Source organism: Saccopteryx leptura, chromosome X (genome assembly GCF_036850995.1).
Source record: "Saccopteryx leptura isolate mSacLep1 chromosome X, mSacLep1_pri_phased_curated, whole genome shotgun sequence".
NCBI lineage: Eukaryota > Metazoa > Chordata > Mammalia > Chiroptera > Emballonuridae > Saccopteryx > Saccopteryx leptura.
The window spans coordinates 44,515,014-44,539,106 of NC_089516.1; the positions used below are offsets into that span (position 1 = coordinate 44,515,014).

The 24,093-nt window shown below is 40.8% G+C and overlaps 1 protein-coding gene and 1 pseudogene across 1 annotated transcript; one reads left to right on the plus strand and one right to left on the minus strand.

The window, feature by feature from the left end:
- Window positions 1-4,252: 4,252 nt before the first annotated feature.
- On the plus strand, window positions 4,253-5,168 carry LOC136386322 (polyadenylate-binding protein 2 pseudogene; annotated as a pseudogene).
- Window positions 5,169-13,001: 7,833 nt separating this feature from the next.
- LOC136386323 (CXXC-type zinc finger protein 1-like) lies at window positions 13,002-23,661 on the minus strand. The gene is given in 9 exon segments (XM_066357800.1): window positions 13,002-13,148; window positions 13,225-13,377; window positions 14,201-14,297; window positions 14,511-14,560; window positions 14,865-14,972; window positions 15,054-15,261; window positions 15,622-15,801; window positions 15,887-15,990; window positions 23,530-23,661. Coding segments are annotated over 9 exon segments (1,179 nt in total).
- Between the last annotated feature and the right edge of the window lie 432 nt (window positions 23,662-24,093).

Here is a 24,093-nt window from a genome sequence, read left to right on the forward strand (position 1 = left end):
CGCCACACCTGGTGCAACCTTAAATAGAGCCACCCAACCAAGCCCAACCTAGATAAGCTGAACCCCAACTAAACTGTAAATCTGTGAGAACTAAAGCTTATTGACACATGACAATGAGATCTATGATAACTACCCAATAGCTAGATAAAATTAGCTTTAATCACTCAGTGTAATGTCTGCTAGGTTCCTCCAGCATAAAATCACTATTTCCCCCTTAAAAATTCTTAAGTAGTTTGTTGTAAAATACTTCAAGACTATGTAAATACTCTGCTCCTCATCTAACTTCTACCCACTGGTTTACTGATGACAATTTTCTAACTCTACCATTTCCTTATTAGCTGACATTCTACTATAAAGAAGTCTCTCTTCTCTCCAATTTCTTTATTTTTCATTTATTTACTTATAAATGTACATGCTCATAGATCCTTATTTTACTCAATCAGTTTATAATCTATTACTATATTTATTTTGAAAATTTAAAATATTCTCAAATTTGGCCAGTGGAAATCACCTCCAGCTAGATTTTTAGCTTCTTTTGGCAGGTTGCCATGATTCCTTAAGGACATCATGACTCTCTAGCACAACAAAATATTTGGTTCATCTTGTACTTTTCTTGCCCCAGCCCAGAATAACTCATATTTTCTACTTAATATCTTTTTAATGAGTTTTTATTACGGTATATAACATAGTATGCTTACTAAATACCTAATATTATGTAATATTTTGCAATTTACTCTGTTCATGCAGTAAAAGTTATTCTTTGCTGAAAAAAAACCCTGAGTCCTACACTAAACTTTCTTAAGTTTTCCAGTGAATTTGAGAACTGCCAGAAACACCTTTCCTGGGCAGTTGAGTACCAGATATTATGCTGGGAATTAGAAAGAGAGAAATAGATTATACACACCCTTGATTGTAACAACCTGACATCTCCAAAACAAATACAAGTAGGTAGGAAAGGTGAATTCTTTGTGCAGGAGGAAGTTAACCTGCCAGTGTTAAAAAACCTTAAATTGGAAGAAAAGGCAGATAATGCAAAGTGCAAAGGTGTGGAAGTAAAAAAAAATGTATCTGATGTTAAATAGCCCTATGTAGAAGAAAGGTCTACGTCACACTTAGGAAAGCAAAATGACTAAAAAAATATGCAGTCTTCTATTTTTTTTTTTACAGTGATTAAAGCCTTTAAGCAAACTCTTGGCCAATACAGCAAGAATCCATAAAAGAGTAGTGTCCTTAACAAGTTCACCAAGTCCAAGTTGGCCCCAACACTATGCCAAGTCCCTGATAAATGCAACCCAACCCCAGTTCAGTCTGTCAGGAGCTGTCACAAGGAGCAGGAGTCCAGGAAAAGTCCACATCCAGGAAAAGTCCACATGGCACTGGAATTATTGTCACAATTCTATACTTTGCAGCTCATGTCCAAGTCCCAATGACCGCTGCTTCTAGCTGGTAATGATTCAGGTAGACTGGAAAAGCCATCTGCAGCATGTGTGGAGATGGAGATTCTGTTCTCCTCTACCTGGAGAGATGAGACCAGGTGCTTTTCCCTTGAGCTCTGCAACTGTGGCTTGGTAAAGAGAACCTTGGGATACACTAAGCTGGGTGGCAAAGGTAGATTCATAATAGAAGTTGGCAAAAGGGGGAAAGAGAGCTCTAAATTAGGAGTAGGTCCCAGCCTGAAATATGAGTGGGGCACTGAGGTAGGAGGAATAAAGGAAACACTATATATTAAACAAAGCAGCAGAAAATAAGACTATCCACACCCACAACAGAGATCTTCGAGGGAAGAATAAAACACCTGACTATTCAGGCAAGACATAGTTAAGTGGCCCTTGTGCAAATGAGATCAGTTTACCTGCTTCTTGGAAGAAATACCCTAGGCTCATCCACAGTGTCATAGATGGGGCCGACGGCCCTGGGCACCTTCAGCCTTCAGTGGCAAACTCCAGCTTTCTGGGCAGGGTTAGGTCATAGGTGGCTGGAGCAGGGCTGGAAGAGACTGAACCCTCCCTTAGAGAAATAAAAGGCATCCAAATTGGAAAAGAAGAAGTAAAACTATCCTTTTTGCAGAAGATATGATACCATACATAGAAAACCCTAAAGTCTCAGTCAAAAAACTACTGGACCTGATAAATGAATTCAGCAAGGTGGCAGGGTATAAAATTAATACACTGAAATCAGAGGCATTTTATACACCAACAATGAACTGTCAGAAAGAGAAATTAAGGAAACAATGCCCTTCACTATTGTAACAAAAAAAAATAAAGTACCTAGGAGTAAATTTAACCAAGGAGTTTAAAGACTTGTACTTGGAAAATTATAAAACATTAATAAAAGAAATAAAAGAAGATATAAACAAGTGGAAGCATATACCGTGCTCATGGTTAGGAAGAATAAACATCATTAAAATGTCTATATTACTCAAAGCAATTTATAAATTCAATGCAATTCCTATTAAAATACCAATGACATACTTCAAAGATATAGAACACATATTCCAAAAATTTATATGGAATCAAAAAAGAACACAAATAGCCTCAGCAATCTTGAAAAGAAAGAATAAAGTGTGACGTAACACACTTCCGGATATCAAGTTATACTACAAGGCCACTGTACTCAAAACAGCATGGTACTGGCATAAGAACAGGCATATAGATCAATGGAACAGAATAGAGAACCCAGAAATAAACCCACATCTTTATGGACAACTGATATTTCAGAAAGGAGATAAGAGCATACAATAGAGTAAAGGCAGTCTCTTTAACAAATGGTGTTGGAAATATTGGACAGCTACCTGCCAAAAAATGAAACTAGACCACCAACTTACACCATTCACAAAAATGAACTCAAAAGAGATAAAAGACTTAACTGTAAGTCGTGAAACTGTAAGCATCTTAGAAGAAAACATAGGCAGTAAGCTCACCAACATCTATCGCAGCAATATATTTGCTGATTTATCTCCACAGCAAGTAAAATAAAAGTCTGGATAAACAAATGAGACTATATCAAACTAAAAAGCTTTTGTATAGCTAAAGACAATATGAACAGAATAAAAAGACAAACCACACAACGGGAAAACATATTTGACAATACGTCTGATAAGGGGTTAATAATCAAAATTTATAAAGAATCTGTAAAACTCAACACCAGGAAGACAAACAATCCAATCAAAAAATGGACAAAAGAAATGAATAGACACTTCTCCAAAGAGGACATACAGATGGCCAATAGACAGATGAAAATGTTCAACATCACTAATCATTAGAGAAATGCAAATTAAAACCACAATGAGATACCAGCTCACACCAGTCAGAATGGTGTTCATTGACAAAACAACACATGATAGGTGCTGGCAGAGATTTCTCAAAAAAATTAAAAATTGAACTGCCTTTTGACCCAGCCATCCCACTTTTAGGAATATATCCCAAGAACACCATTTCACTGATTCAAAAAAAGAAGTGCACCCCCATGTTTATGGCTGCATTGTTCACAATAGCAAAGATCTGGAAACAGCCCAAGTGTCCATCAGTGGACGAGTGGATTAAAAAGAAGTGGTATGCCCTGGCTGGTTGGCTCAGTGGTAGAGCATCAGCCTGGCGTGCGGGAGTCCCAGGTTCGATTCCCGGCCAGGGCACACAGGGGAAGCGCCCATCTGCTTCTCCACCCTTCCCCCTCTCTTTCCTCTCTGTCTCTCTCTTCCCCTCCCGCAACCAAGGCTCCATTGGAGCAAAGTTTCCCCGGGCGCTGAGGTTGGCTATGTGGCCTCTGCCTCAGGCACTAGAATGGCTCTGATTGTGGCAGAGCAACGCCCCAAGATGGGCATGCTGGGTGGATCCCGGTCAGGTGCATGCAGGAATCTGTCTGACTGCCTCCCCGTTTCCAAATTCAGAAAAAGAAAAAGAAAAGAAAAAGTGGTACATATACACAATGGAATAGTATGCGGCCATGAAAAGGAAGGAAATATTACGTTTTGCAACAACATGGATGGACCTGGAAACTATTATGCTCAGTGAAATAAGCCAGGTGGAGAAAGAAAAATACCATATGACCTCACTCATTTGAGGAATCCAATGAACAATGTGAACTGATGAACGGAATTAAACCTGAAGGGAAGGGGGGAGGGAGCTGTTGGGAGAGCGGAAAGGGTGTTGTTGAGGGGAATATGGGAAACGGGGATGCATTCGGGGAGACACTAGAATCTATGTAAACACAATAAATCCAAAAAAATAAAAAAAAACCTTGAGTCTGAAGGGCGATGGCTGCGGCGGTGGCGGCAGCAGCGGCAGAGGGGTCTGTGGGCCGTCGGGGCTCCGGGCCTTTCCGTAGCGCCATCTTGTGCTGGCGGCCCGTGGGGAGGTGAGGGGCAGGCAGTCGGGGTGGGGGGAGTGCAAGGGTCTACTGGAACGGCCTGGAGTCTGAGGAACTGGAGCCTGAGGAATTGCTGCTGGAGCCGAGTGGAGCTTGAGCCTGAAGAGTAGCCGCCCCGTCCCGCGCCCCACCAGGGGCTCTGGGGCCCTGGGCCTGACTCAGGAGTCCCCGGGAGCCAGGAGGAGGAGGAGGAGGAGGAGGAGCCGGGACTGGTCGAGGATGACCCGAAGGACGGCGCCATTTAAGACCCAGAGCTGGAATCGATCAAAGGTCTAGTCAAGGAGATGGAGGAAGAAGCTGAGAAGCTAAAGGAGCGAGGTAGAGAAGCAGATGAATACAAGTCTACCCAATACAATGCTGGCCCAGTGATCATGTCTATTGAGGAGAAGATGGAGTCCGATGCCCGTTCCATGTATGTTGGCAATGTGGACTATGGTGCAACAGCAGAAGAGCTGGAAGCACACTTTCATGGCTGTAGTTCAGTCAACCGCGTTACCATACTGTGACAAATTCAATGGCCATCCCAAGGGGTTTGCATATATAGAGTTCTCAGAAAAAGAGTTAGTGAGGACTTCCCTTGCCTTAGATGAGTCCCTATTCAGAGGAAAAGAAATCAAGGTGATCCCAAAACGACCCAATAGACAAGCAATCAGCACAACAGGCAAGAGTTTTCCACGAGCCCGATACCGTGCCTGGACTACTAACTACAACAGTTCCCTACTCGATTCTACAGTGGTTTTTAACAGCAGGCGCTGGTGTCATTCTACAGGGGCCTGGCTAGAGCGACTTCATGGTATTACTAAAAAAAAGTGTGTATTAGCAGGAGAGAGAGGAAAAAAAGTGGAAAGAAGTGAGGGGAAAGAATAAAAAAAAAAACAACCCAGAAGATGACCTTGATGGAAAAAAAATATTTTAAAAAATAAGGATATTCTGTGGAAGGGGGGAACCCCATAACTAACTGCTGAGGAGGGACCTGTTTTGGGGAGTAGGGGAAGGCCCGGGGAGTGGGGCAGGGGGCTGCTCATTCACTCCGGGGATTCGCCAAGGACTCACCTCATCTGTGCAAGCTGCTCCCCCTGAGTCCCTGTCCCACTTCACCCTCTTGGTGGCTGCTCAAGGGTAGGTGGGCATGGGTGGTCGGAGGGTTTTTTTGTTTTTGTTTTTACCCAGAGCTCTGGAAGGACACCAAACAGTTCTGCTTGTTACCTTCCCTCCATCTTCTCCCTAACTTTCACAGTACCCTCCTGCCTGCTCCTGTCCTGCCAGGTCAACCACCCACCCCCACCCCTCCTTTCTGGCTCCCTGTTCCTCCAGATTGCCTGGTGATCTATTTTGTTTCCTTTTTTGTTTCTTTTTCTGTTTTGAGTGTCTTTCTTTGCAGGTTTCTGTAGCTCCCAGCTCCCAGTGGCTCCAGTATAAATTTCCCTTTCCCCTGGGGAAATGCAATGCACTACCTTATTTTTTGGGGGGAGGTTGGAACTATTTTTTGTTTTTCAGGGTTTTTTCTCCCTTTTATTTGGAGGGAATAGAAGGAAGTGGGCACAAGGAGGTGGGAGGTGGCTTTTGTTTATTTTTTTAGCTCATTTCTGGGGGAGGGTGTTTTTAAATATGTCATGAATAAAGTTTTTGAAAACAACATAATTAAAAAAAAAAAAAGAAATCTTGCCTAACCAGGCGGTGGCAGCGTAGATAGGCATTGGCTTGGGCGGCTGAGGACCCAGGTTTGAAACCTCGAGGTCTCCAACATGAGCACAAACTCATCCAGCTTGAGCATGGGCTCACCAGCTTGAGTGAAGGGTGGCTGGCTTGAGCGTGGGATCATAGACAGGACCCCATGGTCACTGGCTTGAAGTCCAAGGTCGCTGGCTTGAGCAAGGTTCACTCACTCTTCTGTAGCCCTCCCCCCCCCCCGTCACGACACATATGGGAAAGCAATGAATGAGCAACTGAGGAACTGCAGCAAGGAATTGATGCTTCTCATCTCTCTTACTTCCTCTCTCTCTGTCCCTGTCTGTTCCTGTCTCTGACTCTCTCTCTCTCTGTCTCTGTCAAAAAAAAAATCTTTACCCTGGAAGAATTGTCATATTTTTTCACTGTGGCCAATGTGAATCATAAAAATGACTGCATTTTTCTCCCAGCTAGTCTGCAGTACCATAGGGACCACAAGCCTACAGCCCAAATAGATTCTAGTGCTGACTTTGTCTATTCTGTCTATATATTTCCTGACCTAATTTTTATAGAGTCATATCTGGATGTTTTGCAAAGTGATTCTTTAAAAAAATCCCCTCAAAACACTGGAAAGCAATGGTGCAACAAACTAGTACATGAATTAATGATAACTCATTAAAAACTTTGTTATTTTCTGCTTTTCTTGGGAAGGGACATGGGTCTGCAAAGTCAGAGTTGCAGAGGGGAAGATATGCAAGTATTTGCAGAGCTCAGGTTCACCAGCCTGGAAACCCTCACACTTCAGCTGGACAAGAAGCCATACCCTGTGCAAAGCCCAGGAAACACCATGTTCCTGTGACCACAAGCTGTGTATCTGTGACTGATATAATCATGTGACACTTGGAAAAGGCAGGTTTCTCATCAAGAACAAGTGGATAATTGTCCTCTCTTAAGTCATTTACCACTTAATATCTGTCCTTGCACCCTGACCTATGATCATGATTTCTAGAAAATAATCATGTACATACACAAAAATTTAAATGCACTAATTTAACTATAGTGGTGTTAATCACAGTCAAAACCAAAACCATCCTTCATAAATGTTTACTTACAATATACCATTTATATAAATTATGATCTATTCAAATAATATTATGCAGCTGTTAAAATTGTATAAAAAACATTTGCTGATGTGGAAAATAATTTTTTGTTTTGTAGAGAGAGAGAGAGAGAGAGACAGGAAGGAAGAGAGATGAAAAGCATCAATTCTTCATTGCGGCACCTTAGTTGTTCGTTGATTGTTTCTCATATGTGCCTTGACCAGGGTTTCCAGCTGATCCAGTGATCCCTTGCTCAAGCCAGAGACCTTGGGCTCAAGCTAGCAACCAGGCTGTGATCCCACGCTCAAGCTGGTGAGTGCATGCTCAAGTTGGATGAGCCCATGCTCAAGCCGGATGAGCCCATGCTCAAGCCGGTAACCTTGAGGTTTTAAATCTGGGTGCTCAGCGTCCCAGGCTGACTCTCCATCCACTGCACTACCGCCTGGTCAGGCAACACTGACCATTCTTGATGGGATGTTATGCTTCCTATTCCAGAAACCAACCCAGTGCCCCTCACAAAAAATTACTGACCCTTAGGCCCAAATTGCCTGGCTCCACATCCCCACAAACTTAGTGGCCTAAAACAACACACACTTATTATTAATATTTTAGTTTATGTGAGTCAAGAAGCTGAGCCCAGCTTAACTTGATCCTCTGTTTCAGAATTTTTAATGAGGCTTAAACAAGGTGTCAGCCAGGTTAGGGGCCTCATCTGAAGGCTCAACTGAGGAAGGATATGTTTCAAAGCTCATTATGTAATAGTTTGCAGAATTTAGTTTGTTTGGGCTTTTGGGCTAAGGGCCTCAGTTTCTTACTGGCTTATGGTCTGAGGCCATCCTCACTTCTCTGCTACATATGCCTCCCCAACATGGCAAGTTGCTTTACTAAAACCAACAAGGGAGAGAGCCTATTAGCAAGACAGAAGCTACCATCTCTTATTATCTAACTCAGGGGTGGTATCTCCTCAATGTTAAGGTATACTATTGGTTAGAAGCAAGTTGCTAAAATGGAGAGGATTGTGCAAGGTCATGAGTACCAGAAGGCAAGAATCATTGGGGCCATCTCATAATCTACTTTCCATATAGACCACAGACAAATAAGAACTCCAATGCAGAGATTCTATGCCTCTTCCCAAAATACAATGTCTCAGTCACGGCAAAAGATTAATAGTTGCAGACACGAAATAGTTGAAGAGTATTCCACCAACTTACTTTATTTGAAGAAAACACTAAAAAAATATATTCTAAATAAATGAATACCAAGTCAGAATATAGCTTTCAAAATAAGAGTAAAACATTGCTGGACTGGTGGTGGTGCAGCAGATAGAACGATTGACCTGGGATGCTTATGTCCCAGGTTCAGAACCTCAAGGTCACCAACTTGAGCACAGGCTCATTCAACTTGAGCACAGACTCACCAGTTTGAACATGGGTCACCAGCTTGAGTGTGGGATCATTGACATGACCCCATGGTCACTGGCTTGAGCCCAAAGTTTGCTAGCTTTAAGTCCAAGGTCATTGCTTTGAGCTCAAAGGTAGCTAGCTTGAACAAGGGGTCACTGACTCAGCTTGAGCCCCCCAGTCAAGGCACGTATGAGAAGTCATCAGTGAACAGATAAAATGCCTCAACTACGAGTTGATGCTTCGGATCTCTCTCCCTTCTTGTCTCTCTCTCTCTCTTGCTATATAAAAAAAAGCAAAACAATGTTTAACAACAATTATTGTGGTAAAACTTATACCCTTAGGTATACATTCATATAGCTATAGTTAAACTATGATTTTTAAAAATGACTGGAAAAATTGGACAGATATATGTAAAAAAATGAAACTAGATCACTTAAATACATCATATACAAGAATAAACTTGAAATGATTAAATACTTAAATGTAAGACTAAAAACCATAAAACTCATTAAAGAAATGTAGGCAGTAAAAGCTCTAATATTTCTCTTATCAATATTTTTTTCTGATATATTCTTTTCAGGGAAGAGGATACAAAAGGAAATACAAAAGGAAATATAAACGAATATGGTTACATTAAACTAAAAAGTTTTTGCACAAGGAAGGAAACCTTCAACAAAATGAAAGACAAATCACTGAATAGCAGAAGATATTCACCAATGATACATCCAATAAGAGGTTAATATTCAAAATTTAAATAGAATTTATACAACTCAACACCAAAAAACCCCACAACACTCCAATTAAAAAATGGGCAAAGGACCTGAATAGACACTTCTCCAAAGAGGACATACAGATGGCCAATAGGCATATGAAAAAATGGTCAACATCACTAATTATCAGAGAAATGCAAATTGAAACTACAATGAGATATCACCTCACACCTATCAGAATGGCTGTTACCATTAAATCAACAAACAAGTGTTGGCGAGACTGTGAAGAAAAAGGAACCCTCATGCATTGTTGGTGGGAATGCAGCAACTCTGGAGAACAGTTTGGAGGTTCCTCAAAAAGTTAAAAATGAAAATGAAATTGCCTTATCACTTAGCAATTCCATTTCTGAATATATATCCCAAGAAACCCAAAACACTGACTTAAAAGAATATATCCACTTCTATATTTATTGCAGCATTATTTACAATAGCCAAGATAGGAGAGCAACCCAAGTGCCCATCAGTAAGCAGGTGGATAAAGAAGTGATGGTGCATACATACAATGGAGTATTTCTTAGCCGTAAAAAAGAACGAATTCTTACAATTTGTGACAGCATAGATGGACCTAGAGGGTATTATACTGAGTGAAATAAGTCAGAGAAAGACAAATACCACATGATTTAACTTATATGTGGGATCTAAAAAAACAATATAAATCAACAAACAAAACAGAAACAGACTCATAGATATGAAGAACAGAGTGATGGTTGCCAGAAGGGTGGAGGATTGAGGGACCGGGTGTAAAAGGTGAAGGAATTGATAAGTACAGACTGGTAGTTACCAAACTGTCATGGGGATGTAAAGCACAGCGTAGGAAATACACTCAGTAATATTGTAATAACTGTGTGTGGTGTCAGGTGGGCACTGGCAATATCGGGGGAGCACTTTGTAAAGCATGTGATTGTCTGACCACTATCCTGTACACCTGAAACTAATACAAAATAATATCGAATGTAAAATGTAATTGAAAATTTTTTTTAATTTTTAAAAGGAATAAAAATTATTTTAAAAGAAATAAAAATTATGTGTAATTAGATAATAAAAACTTCCAACCTAATGAGTAAGGGGGAGGGACAAAATGAACAGAAACTTCATTAAGCTATTAAGAAGGATAAAAGTTGTATTTAGGAAATAGTAAGAATGATAATAAGCATATATAATAAAAAGATAAGGTTATCATAATTACATAAATTTAAATGGACTGAATCTCAAGACACAAATGTGGGATCAGGGCAAAAGTATATTTATATACAGTAACAAGAAGTATATCTTAAAGAGAAAAACACAATGGTTTAGGCAAAGATTCTCCAGGTTAATGGTAGCAAAATAAAAGCAACACTTGTGATGTACTTATCAAAGTAAAATTCAAGGTCAACAGCACTAAACAAGCAAAACAAGGAAAATCCTTTAGTGGCATTGTGTAAAATGGCCCAAGATATAGACTTTAAGATTTCCTTCTCTTCCCCCCTAAATACCCCCACAGAACCACAAGAAGAAATTTGTTTAGAAATATTATAACATTTATTTATATCTTTTGATAATATAACACCTGAAGTAGACAAAAAGAGAAAAGTATCAGAGTAAAGAAACAATTATCAAACTAGATTGGAAAGTTGTAAGGAGAAACCTGTACCTAACAGCGAATACAGTTTCTTCTTCTGTATCTATGAATGTGGTAGAATATTCATTTAAGTATCCAGCTCACAAAGGAAAAGTTGAATAATATTTACAAATTCATATTCAATGGCTACATTCTCTAGTCACGGGAAAACCATATTAGAAAAAAAAAGGAGAAAAGACAAATTACCTTAATCAGTAAAAAACTAAGAAATTTCTCTCAATAGCTAGGATCAAAATAATAAATCAGTTCTGAAGTTGCACCTTTTATTGCAGAGTTTATAAGATACATTTAGAGGAAAGTGTATAGCCTCAAATCTATGATTATTAAAAAAACAAACTAGGAAATCAAGATTAATTGAATTAGGAATTTAGATTTCATTGGTAGATGGGATATAATACAAAATGCAACAACTAAACAAACTCACAGATACAGAAAGCAGAGTGGTGTTAAGAGAGGGGAAGGGTTTGGGAAGGATGAAGAAGGTCAAGAAGGTCAAACGCATGGTGGTGGAAGGGGAGTAGACTGGGTTGTGAGCACAGAATAGAATATACAGGTGTTGTATTATAATGTCATACATCTAAAATTTATGTATTGTTAACCAATGTTACCCTGATAAATATAATGAAAATACTAAAAAAATTAGAAAAAGAACAACAAACAACACAAACACATGAATATGAAACACAAAATAACTTAAGAAATGGTCATTCAAAAAAAAAATAAAGCTTAAATAAATAAAAAATATAAACTTAGAGAGTATAAATAAAATAAAAGTTGGTCCTCTCAAAAAATTATATGGATCAGTCCCTAAAAAATCTGATCCAATTGAAAAGAAATAAAAAAATACAATATTCATAATAAAAAGGAAATATTACACCAAAGTGCTAGTAATATAAGCTAAATATAAATATATAAAATAAATATAAAAATTATTGTGAAATGTGAAGTATAAATCTAAAGGAATATACTTAAATACTTAGGTGAAATATGTGAGTCCCTGGGGAAACGTAATTGTAAAAATTAATGAAAAAATTAATAAGGGACCAGTGCTTACAGGCAGTGTTACCAGGCACACGTCCACTGGCACAGGAAGCCTGGCTGGGGCTGGCAGAGACAGATGTGGCAGAAGTTCTAGTCCCCTTCTGGCAACCCTATAGGCCTGGAACTGACATGACTAGATGGGGCCTCAATGGACAGGGCAGGCTAGAAGATGGAACCAGAGCAGGGTGTTGGGGCAAGGAAGACAGGATGTGATGAGCAAGGATGAGGGGAGATGACTGACTGAAACTGGACTGGCAGGGCCAAAACTGACAGAACGGGCTGGGACATCATGGGATGATCAAGTCATAATTACCATGACACCTTGAATTCTCTTCAGTCTCTCAAAGTGGAAGCATCAGAGAGAACTATCCCACACTCTTCTATCCCCCACCCCAACATTTTCCCAACATCTCTGACCTAAAGAATATTAGCAATTACTCAGAAATTGGTGAATTGGTTGTGCACTATTCAGGCACCAACTATATATCTGATGGCCCAGAATGGGGACTGCAGGGAACAAGGGTCAGGACTGCCAGATCCCTTTTGTAAAGTGCCAGCTCCTCTGACAAAAGAGGACCCACTGAACACTGAGTGGGCATCACTTCATAGTTACCCCTGCATGGGCACTGCAGCCTGCTCCTAAATACAGTTGCACTGTTACCCACTACCGTTGGAGTTTCAGAATTGAGTTGGTGGCCAAATAGGTTTAGGGGCCATCAGGGCATATTAAATGCCCCAGGTCTTCCAAAGTTTATTTTAAAAACTTTGGGCAGTGGTAAATAAGAGCAGGGCAGATTCCCCTAGCCCATCCCAGGTTCAGGAATGGAAAAATGAATAGAAACAGGAAAGAATTTTGAGGACCTTTTCCAAAAAGGGGAAGACAAAAACAGGGGACCAAATGATGAACAGAGAAACACAGAGACACCCTGCGATGCCTTGAAAAAGAAGTTGTTAGAGAAACAGGTGTGTGAGGAATCTATGGAGTGTCTCCCTTGCACAGGATATTGGGTATAGGACCTCAGTTGAACAGGGCTCAGTTGTCTACTTTGGAACGCAGGTCAGTGGTAAGCGGGTCGTGCTGGATTGTCTGGTGAAGCATCAGGGCCAGCAGACCTGCCCGGTTCTTCATAGCTGTGCGCACCTTCTGCTCCTGCTCAGTCAGCTTTTCCAGCTTGTACAACTGTGGAAGATCAGTATAAGTGGGGGATTCTAGGATTCTATCCTGCCCCTCAGCTGCACTCAGCATTGTAGCCTACCGCTCGCACACGCTCTAGGTCCACCTCAGCACGCCTCAGCTTTTCCCAGCAGTAGTGGTGGCTACACAGGCGTTTTGGGAGGCGACAGAATTTACCAGTGAGTTCAAAGATATTGTGCACTAGCGGGCAACCACACACCTCATCCTCTGATACCTGTGGAGGAGAAGGAGTGACCCACCAAGGAGGAAGAGAAAATTCAGTGATTAGGTAGAGAAGAGGGGCAAACAGGGATGATCAAGCATGGAGGATGAAGGAAGACATTAACAAGTAGGGATGGAGGAATTGGGTGATCAGACAGAAAGGACAAAGGAACAGAGAAATCAAATAGGAAAGAGAGAAAGGGTGGAGGGAAGATCTGACAAGGAAAAGTAGATGAATGAGGGTTGGTAAGGCATGGAGGAGGTAGGGACAAGGCAGAAAAGGTGGGAAGATGAAGGCTGTTTAAACAGAGAGGAAGAAGTTATTTAAGAGATGACAGGCAGGGAAAAGATGATTGGGAGCAGTGAGGCAGGGAAAATAAGAATGGAGATAAGTCAGAAAGTGGGGGAGAGAGGAAATGAGGGCAGCCGTGCAGAGAGGAAGAGAGAAAAAGGGGTGGTTGGAAAAGGGGTAGGAAAGGAATGGAGGATGGTTGAACAAGGAAAAGAGAATGGAGGACGGTTATGCAGCGAGGAGCAGAAGAATAGAGAGTGGTCAGGCAGAGAGAGAGAGAAAAGTGGTGGTCAAGCAAGGAGGATACAAATAAACAGCAGTCAGGCAGAGAAAAATAAGAATCGAAGGTGATCGAGAAGTAAGGAGAGGGGACTGTAGGGTAGTCAGGAAGGGAAGAGGGGAGAAAAGTGTTGGTCAGGATGTATAAATGCAGTCAGGCAGGAGGAAGAGGGAAACAGGAGGCAACCAAGCAAGGAGGGAGAGAGGAGTAGGGTGGTCAGGCAAGGAGGAGGGAAGGAATGGAGGGTGAGAAAGAGAGTCTCACCTTGGGGTCTTTTGAGTGCTCAGGACACAGCACCTGGAGCCTCTTACAGTACCTCTTACTCTGTGGGTCATAAACGTCGCAGAAGAGTCTTGTGGTTCTGAGGTGAGATTGAAACAGATATAAAAATCAGGAGGAGGGAGGCCCCATCCTGAACTCTGTCCATATTTTTTCCCCAACGTCGCCCATACCTTGCCCTTAACCTGCCCACCTCTGTCTGTGAGCCCAGCTACACCCTGCCCATGATCTTGCCCACCCTGTTCCTGAGCATGTCCGTATTATGTCTTTGACTTTGATAAACACCCACACTCACCCCTCAATGCAAGTGGGGTCCAAGGACCCAAAGGACGCTTTGCACTCAAACTGGGAAGAAAGATTACAAATAGAAGGAACTGTGGATGAACACGGCAAGCCCTCCCATGACAAAGTCCCAAACAATACATTTGTCCCCTGTCCGCCCAGCCAATGGCCCCCCTCCCCACTCCCTGATGCCCCAATCTTTGCTTTCATACTGGGGATGGAACAAAAACACAATGATAGAACCATGGATGTGTGTTGTAATCCCTACTACAAATAAACACCCAGTAAGCAAACATGTCCCCCTCCCCATGAACCCCACCCAGCCAAAAACACCCTTGCCCTGTCAGCTTCTAGCCAATGCCACAACCTTGGTGAAGCAGTGTTCCATGTGGCACAGGGCAACACCCATACTGACAGATTTTCCACAGGAGACACAGAAGATCTTTTGGTGGACGTTGTCCATTTCTTTGGTTCTCTAGACAAGACAGTGGAGGAACCAGTGAAGAAGTGAAGAATGGAAATGGGCAAGGCAAGACACCAGGTACTTCCAACTCACCTCCTCATCCTTGCACACAGCCTGCTGCTTTCCACGCAGAATGATAGCCTCAAGTTCATGGAACTGACACTCCATGTCCTTCAGGCGAGCGTGGGTGACCTGCTGCTCACGGAGAATGTTTTCGAGTATTTTCTTGCCATGCTCTTCAGCAATGCAGGGGCTGCTTTGCCATTGCTGGATGCGCTGGGGCAGGATCTCATAGATGCGTCTGGAATGGGAAATAGTAAGAAATGGAATGGGTAGGTAGGGGCAATTAAAGAAGAAATGGATGAGTTACCGGATGGTAAATATATAGGATAATAAATGACAGATAAGTGAATGCTGGTAAATGAGTGATTAAATGGTGGACGGATAGGTAGATGGGTAGATGGCTAGGAGGGTAAACAACTTTAAAAATGAATGAGTAGCTTGGTGGATGGAATGCAGATGGATGGTTCAGTGGGTGGGTGGTTGTAAAGCTGAGTGAGTGGATGAATGGTGGATAAATGGGTAGGAAGAGGATAGACTTACAGACAGCAAAGATCATGCTTTACCCAAGCCCCGTTGATTACCCTCCAGGTGAACTCACTGAGCTGCCAGATTCATGCCACAGTCATCTGAGCAGTACTTGGAGCCTGGCCGGGTGGGATTCACACAGCCAGACCCCAGGCACTGCCGTAGCAGGGCTGAGTCCTTGGCTTCCATCTGAGCTGGATGTTTCCGCTTTTCCATGTGTTTCTGTTTCTTCTCCTTCTGTGGGACAACCATGCTCAGAGTAGGGGCAGGGGAGTCCCTTAATCCTGTACCCCTGGGCCTTGCATTCCACACCCAACATATGCCTCACTGTTCACCACGCCAACATTTCTAGTACCTTCCCTTCCACTTTTTTCTTCTGTGTCTCCATTTTCTTCATATACACCACCTACTTCTTCAGTACAAGATCCAGGAATGGGAACTCCTCAAAAAAAAACAACAACAACAACAAAAAAACTACTTTGTTATGTAACAAGCTGTCGTTCAAATCAATGGATAAAATAACAGTCATTTATTAATTCAAGATTATGTCAGTTGACAATTGGAATAGGCTCAGCTGGGCAGTTCTGCTGGTTTTGCCTGGGTTTTTCCATATGGTTGTAGTCAACTAGTGGCTGTTTGGTCCTAGATGGTCTCACTCACATGTTTGGAGTTTGGTGGGTCAGGTGGTGGAGTTAGGTGGTGGAACCATGAGTCTCTATCAGCTGGCAGGCTAGCCTGTGTTTTTTCACATGGTGACTGGATTACAAAAGCATCAAAAAAGATGAAGCCCCAATTTTTAAGCATATTTTAAGCCTCTGCATGCTTGCTAGCTCCCTGTTGGACATCCAGGGCTGTAGGCCAGGAAAATGCTGACAGATCTCCCCAACTTGTTTCTTTTTTTTTTTTTTTTTTTGTATTTTTCCGAGGTTGGAAACGGGGAAGCAGTCAGACAGACTCCCGCATGCGCCCCACCGGGATCCACCCGGCACGCCCACCAGAGGGCGATGCTCTGCCACAATCAGAGCCATTCTAGCTCCTGAGGCAGAGGCCACAAAGCCATCCTCAGCACCTGGGCAAACTCCGCTCCAATGGAACCTTGGCTGCGGGAGGGGAAGAGAGAGACAGAGAGGAAGGAGAGGGGGAGGGGTGGAGAAGCTAATGGGTGCTTCTCCTGTGTACACTGGCCGGGAATCGAACCCGGGACTCCTGCACGCCAGGCCAACGCTCTACCACTGAGCCAACCGGCCAGGGCCCCCAACTTGTTTCTTAAATGATCTTTGGACACTCCCCTGCCTCCTCTCTCCTCATTGTTGACCCTCTGTCTTCATTATATCCATCCTTCTACCCAGCGGCTCTGTCATTCTAGCGCCTGAGGTGGAGGCCATGGAGCCATCCTCTGCGCCCTGGTCAGGGCCAATATAGACATTTTTAAAGTTTGTATGTATATGCACACACAGGCAACAAATCACTACTTTCAGTGATTAATAGAGCAAGCACACACATCAAAAGAATATACATATTTTCAACAAGATAATTATTATTTGGCAAACTTGTATTACTTTCAAGTTAGAGATACAATATTAATAAACATTGACTCTGGTAGCCTTAAAGGAAGTCTAAATACATTTCAGTGAATTAGTATCACACAGGTCACAGATAACTTACATTAGAAATTAATAAACAGTTGCTACTGAACCATAAAAAAATGACTTCCTGCTGTTTACAACAACATGAATGGACCTTGAAAACATTACACTGAGTGAAATAAGTAGGTCATAAAAAACTAGTAACTAGATGATTTCACACATAAGTATGATATAAAACTGAGACTATGGACATAGATAAAAGTGAAGTGGTTAACAGGGGGAGGAGCACATGGGGAGGTGGATAGGGCGCAGGGGATGAGGCAAAGAGGGACAGTATGCATTGATGGAAAGTGATTTGACTTTGAGTGATGGGCACACAGTATAAACAGTTCAAATCCTATAGAGATGTTTACCTGAAACCTATGTACTCTTATTGATCAATGTCACCATGTTAAAGTTAATTTCTAAATAAATAAAAATAAATTAATAAAAGGCTTAATTGAAAAGACATTTCAAAATAGTTTCTGATAAAGAGATAAATAACTGAAATTAAAAAAAAAAAACACTTAGGCCCTGGCCGGTTGGTTCAGTGGTAGAGCGTCGGCCTGGCGTGCAGGAGTCCCGGGTTCGATTCCCGGCCAGGGCACACAGGAGAAGCGCCCATCTGCTTCTCCACCCCTCCCCCCTCCTTCCTCTCTGTCTCTCTCTTCCCCTCCCGCATCTGAGGCTTCATTGGAGCAAGAATGGCCCGGGCGCTGGGGATGGCTCCTTGGCCTCTGCCTCAGATGCTAGAATGGCTCTGGATGCAGCAGAGCGACACCCCAGAGGGGCAGAGCATCGCACCCTGGTGGGCGTGCCGGGTGGATCCCAGTTGGGTGCATGTGGGAGTCTGTCTGCCTCCCGGTTTCCAGCTTCAGAAAAAAACAAAAACAACAACAACAACAAAAAAAAACCACTTAGAACTTAACAAAAAGAAAAGCAATGCAGACCAAACACTGGTCTTAAATGGAACTTTAAGATGAAAATATTAGGAAAAGAGGAAGACGGAAATTACTGATCTAAGCATTTAACTCAAATTAGAACAAATACGCATCCTAACTTCAAAGATCCCAATTATCAACCACAAAATCTCCCTCGCCCATCCCTCTGAACACAAAACCCACATTTCCTGGTCAAACCCTTACAAAATACCTCAGCGAGCGCTAAATTGTGGAGAGCTTCGCAGTAGGCGACACCGAAAGACTACCTTCCGCTTCGGTACCCACCTTAGCCCCGCCCTTTCTTGAATATGTTGGTTTTGCGCATGCTCAAGATCCTGTGGAAAGCTGGGGTTCCTGGTCAAAGTTCAAATAGTGTGGTAGCCGGGAAACCATAGCAGCCAAGTGTCCGCCATTCCACAGAACACCATTGACGGACCTACATAGATACATTTGTCTGTTTTGATGCCAGCATCTACTGTTTTACATATTGGAGTGACTGATCACTGATCATTGTATATGGCAGAAATATCGATCCCCTTATTATTTTTCATTTTGAATAATTTCATATTATTACTATTTTACTGTTGTTTTAATCATGAGGTAGGCAATGAGAAAAACAAGCAAAAAACACATAAATCCATTATTAAAAGTCAAAGTACAAGGCTCCATTGGAGCAAAGATGGCCCGGGCGCTGGGGATGGCTCCTCAGCCTCTGCCCCAGGCGCTAGAGTGGCTCTGGTCGCAACAGAGCCACGCCCCTGGAGGGGCAGAGCATCGCCCCCTGGTGGACAGAGCTTCGCCCCTGGTGGGCGTGCCGGGTGGATCCCGGTCGGGCGCATGCGGGAGTCTGTCTGACTGTCTCTCCCCGTTTCCAGCTTCAGAAAAATACAGAAAAAAAAAGTCAAAGTAGAAAAAGTATAGAAAAATTAAAGTAGAAAAAATATAGAAAGCAAAATGTAAGAAGGTAGGAATAAGTTAATAATTGAAGTTTATATTTTATTACTTAATCAGTAATAAAAAGTGTTATGGAGTAAACTCTAAAGTTAAAGTCAAAGATGATCAGTTTGGGTAAAAATGAACAAATCTAGTCATATGCTATTTATGTCAAACCTAGCATATCATAAAAATACAGAAACATTTAAAATAAAGTAATGGAAAAAAATTTGCCAGGCACATGCTAATCAAAATAAGCAAGATCAGACTAAATATCAAACTAAAAATTTTAAGACAGAAAGTATTAATTGAAATTGAAAAGGTTGTTCCATAATGACTTGATGCACCATGAATATGTAAAAATATCAATCTTACACACAATTAAATGGTGTAAAATAAAAATATATTAAATCAAGCTAAAATAGAATAGAATATTCTCATTATAAAAGATTAAAATCACCTTATTCTTTTAATTCCCACTCACCCATCAAGACTCAGCTTTGCTTCCTTCCTATCTGGATGGCCAGCATCTCTTCTGAATGAACTTATGGACATAATTATAATAGCAAGGATGTTCCTTTCATTGTAACCTTGAAATTAGATAGGAAATGGGGACATTGCCTGAAATATCACATCTGTTTTGTATCTGTCTTAGTAGAAATAAGGGCAGGGACAGTGTTGGTCTTGGTCACTGCTGATTGTCAGTGCCCAGTTACCACACAGCACATGGGGTATCTAGTAGCCACTGGTGTTCTAAGGAATATGCCAGGGATCCTGCCTGTATTATTTCTTGAGGATAAAAGCAAATATATACTGTAACTTGCACCAGAGTTCCATTTAACTAATCATTGACAAGGAAAACAAAGTTTAAAAATGTTAAGATCTTTCTGATAGGAAGCTATTTTCCTGATTAAAACCTGGCATCTAATGACAGTGTCCCCAAATAAATCTTCACAACTTATATGAAACCCAGTTTTGGTATTGAGACAGGAGGTGAAAAACCCAAGCTAACTCACAAGCAATCTGTGAACTTTAAAGAAAGCATTACCTCTCCATGGCCATGAAAGTTTATAAGTACTATTTGTGGTGTCTAAGCTAGTATTTTAACAAAGCTGACAAGCCATTAGCTAGATGGACTAAGAAAAAATGGAAGGAAAATTATTAAAATAATAAATGAAAGTGGGGACATTACCAATGAATAAATAAAACCCAGAAATAAATGTTTATGTCTATGGTCAAATCATTTTTGAGAAGGCTGTCAAAACCATTAAATGGAGCAAAACAGTTTTTTTTGTTTTGTTTTTTTTTACCACTTGTGCTGGGAAAACTAAATATTCACATGCAAAAGAATAAACCTGGTGAAGGAAATACATGCACAAATCCAGGAAGTACAGAGAGTCTCAAATAAGATGAATCCAAAAAGGCCCATGCCAAGATGCATTATAATTAAAATGCCAAAGGTTAAAGACAGAGAGAGAATCATAAACACAGAAAGAGAAAAGAAGTTAGTTACCTACAAAGGAGCTCCCATAAAGAGTTCTTCACTACGAAATCAATAATACAAGAAATGTTAAAGGGTCTTCTTTGAGAAGAAAAAGAAAGAAGATAAAAATAATATGAATAATAAAATGGCAATAAATGTATATATATATGGACAATTACTTTAAATGCAAACAGATTAAATGCTTCAATCAAGAGACACAGGGTAGCCTAACTGGTGGTGGCAGAGTGGACTGAGCATTGACCTGGGACACTGAGGTCCTAGGCTCAAAACCACAAGGTGGCCGGCTTGAGCACAAACTCGCCAACTTGAGTGTGGGATCTCCAGCTTGAGTGTGGAACCATCAACGTGATCCCATGATCCCTAGCTTGAGCCCAAAGGTTGCTGGCTTGAAGTCCAAGGTTGCTGACTTGAGCAAGGGGTTATGGACCCAGCTTGAGGTCCCTGGTCAAGGCAGTATGAGAAGCAATTAATGAACAACTGAAGTGCTGCATCTGTGAGTTGAAATTGATGCTTCTCTTCTCTCTCCCTTTCTGTCTCTCTGTTCCTCCTGACTGTCCCTCTCTCTTTCACTCTCACTAAAAAAAAAAAAAAAAAAAAAAAAAAGAAATGTTTGGATATCAACCCTTTATCGTATATATTATTTGTGAATATGTTCTCCCATTCAGTAGGATGCTGAAGCCCCAGGTTTGAAGGCCAGACGTTGCCGGCTTGAGTGTGGGTTCACCAGCTTGAGTGTGTGGTTGCCGGCTTGAGCATGGGATCATAGACATGGCCCCATGGCCGCTGGCTTGAGCCCAAGGTTGTTTCCTTGAGCAAAGAGACATTGGCAGGCCCCAGTCAAGGCACATGCAAGAAACAATCATTGTACAACTAAAGTGACACAACTATGAGTTGATACTTTTTACCCTCTCTCTCCCTTTCCATCTCTCTCTCTCAAAAAAAATCTTAAAAAACCAAAAACTAAAGCTGTCTCCAATAAGAATATCTGACCAAAAAAAAAAAAATATATATATATATATAAATCTGTTGTTTTGATACCATGTGGAAATAATGATCCTCACCAAAACAGTATCTGCAGTCTGTGTATATGTTAACTCTTTGTATCCCTTGCTAGATGCCAGGTTTAAGTCATACCTAAAAGTTTGGATAGTTTTGTTAACTTGACTTCAGGAAAAGAATTGGATTTGATATCTTAAAGAGTGACAGCATACTCAGCTTGAAAATATTCTTGTTCAGTCTTAGATATGATCCATCTACAAAAAATTTTAACTCTGTGTCTTATAAGGTAGTTTTGAATAGACCAGAGTGAAGCATGGAAAAGTCTTTGATTAAAAGTTAAATGACCGTGATCTTTTCCCTCCTCTGGTAGAGGGAGTAAGATAGCTAGAGTAAGAGTTATGATGTATGGTGTTATGAGCTGGGAATGGAAGCAGCAATTCACAGGGAGTGAAGCTAATTTAAAATATGGGAATAATATTTGAATACACATTTCATCAAAGAAAATATGTAGATGGCAAATAAACACATGAAAGATGATCAACATCATTAGTCATTAAGGAAATGCATATTAAGACCACAATGGGATAACACTATACGCCTATTCAAATGGCTAAAATTAAAAAGACCAACTATGCCAAGTGTTGATAAGGATGTAAAGAATCTAGAATTGCTAATGGGAATGTGAAATGATACTGCCACTTTGGAAAAGTTTGGCAATTTCTTAAAATATTTCACATATACCTACCACATCATCTAGCTGTTCCACTGCTAGATATTTGCTCAGGACGAAAGGAAATATATCCATACAAAGAAAAGTACACAAATATTCAGAGAAGCTTTATTTAGAATAGCCAAAAACTGGAAACAACTGAAATGCCCCTCAATAGGTGAGTAAATAAATAAGCTGTAGTATATCTATACAATCAAATACTACCCAACAATAAAAAGGAATGAGTTATTAATATATACAACAACATTGATAAACCCTAAAATATAATTATGCCAAGTGAAAGAAGCCAGACTTAAAAGACTACATACTGTATGATTCCATTTATAAACATTTCTAGAAAATGTAAACTAAACCATAAAACAAAAAGCAAATGACTGGTTGCTTGGATATTAGATGGGAAGATAGAAGGGATTAAAATAGTCAACCTGGAAGCGCTCCTCCTGGAAATTTGAACAACCAAATTAACAATGATGGTATTAGATTATAACCCATAGAATAAAATAAGTATTCACCTGTTTACAAAAGGCATAACAAAATCCTAAGTTCCCAGGAAGATTGAAAATAAAAGGATGTAAAAATTAAATATGGTGAAAATGGTAAATTTTATGTTATACATATTTTACCACAATAAAAAGAATGGAAAAAATATTCTGATTTGCTTATGCCAGAAACACTTGGCCCCCAACTCTGTGTTTAATAGGAGCAGTGATACTAAATATTGATTTCTCTTCTTTAAAAAAATTTTTTTTAATTTATTCATTTTAGAGAGAAGTAGAGAGGAGCAGAAAGCATCAACTTCCATATGTGCCTTCAACAAGCAAGCCCAGAGTTTTGAACCAGCGACCTCAGCATTCCAGGTCGACACTTTATTCATTGTGGCACCATGGGTCAGGCAATATTCAATATTCCTTTCTTGTTCTTGATTTTAAAGGGACTGTTTCTAATGTTTTGCTGTTAAAAAAGATGTTTCAAAACTGTAGCAATGGTTTCATGAGTATGTACTTATCTCCAAATGCAAGTTGCATACATTAAGTAAATATAGCTTTGTCATCATACCTCAATAAAATGGTTTTTTAAAAAAGAAACATTTGGCCCCTTCTTTTGTGTCCTTCTTAACTGCTTTATTCTCTCATATGCTATATCCAACCCATCAGAAAATATTGTCAAGGGTCCACTCTGAAGAGAGACACCAACAAAGGCAATTCTACAGTTATAACATTTATATGGGCTCACTCCCATTTTTACTTACCTTGTGCAACATAAGTGAAAGCATCCAGAGTTTCCATCCAGCACAAGTTCTCCTATGTTTATCAAGGGAAAAGGAATCACCAAAGGCTTTCTCACGAATCTTACATTCATAGAGTGTCTCCCCGGTGTGCATTATCCTGAGTCTAAAGACTGGAGTCTTTTTCCATATTGATTTATACTCACAAGGTTTTTCTCCAGTGTAAATCTTCATGTGACTCATAAGGGGTGTGGGAAAACTAGAGGCATTTTCAGCCTAATATTCATAGAGTTTCTCCCCATTACATAATCTCTTCTGTTTTTATTTTAATTGCTTGAATTTAGAGACAGAGAGGATGGGAGGAGAGAGAGAGAGAGAGAGAGAGAGAGAGAGAGAGAGAGTATTCATTTGTTGTTCTACTTAATTGTGCATTCATTGATCACTCCCCTTGTGTGTGGTGACCAGGAATCAAACCCACAACCTTGGTGTTTCAGGATGACACTCTTAACTGACTGAGCTAACTGGTCAGGGCCTCTTCTTCTTTATCAGGTAAGAGTCTTTGTTAGGGGGTTTTCCATATTAATTTCA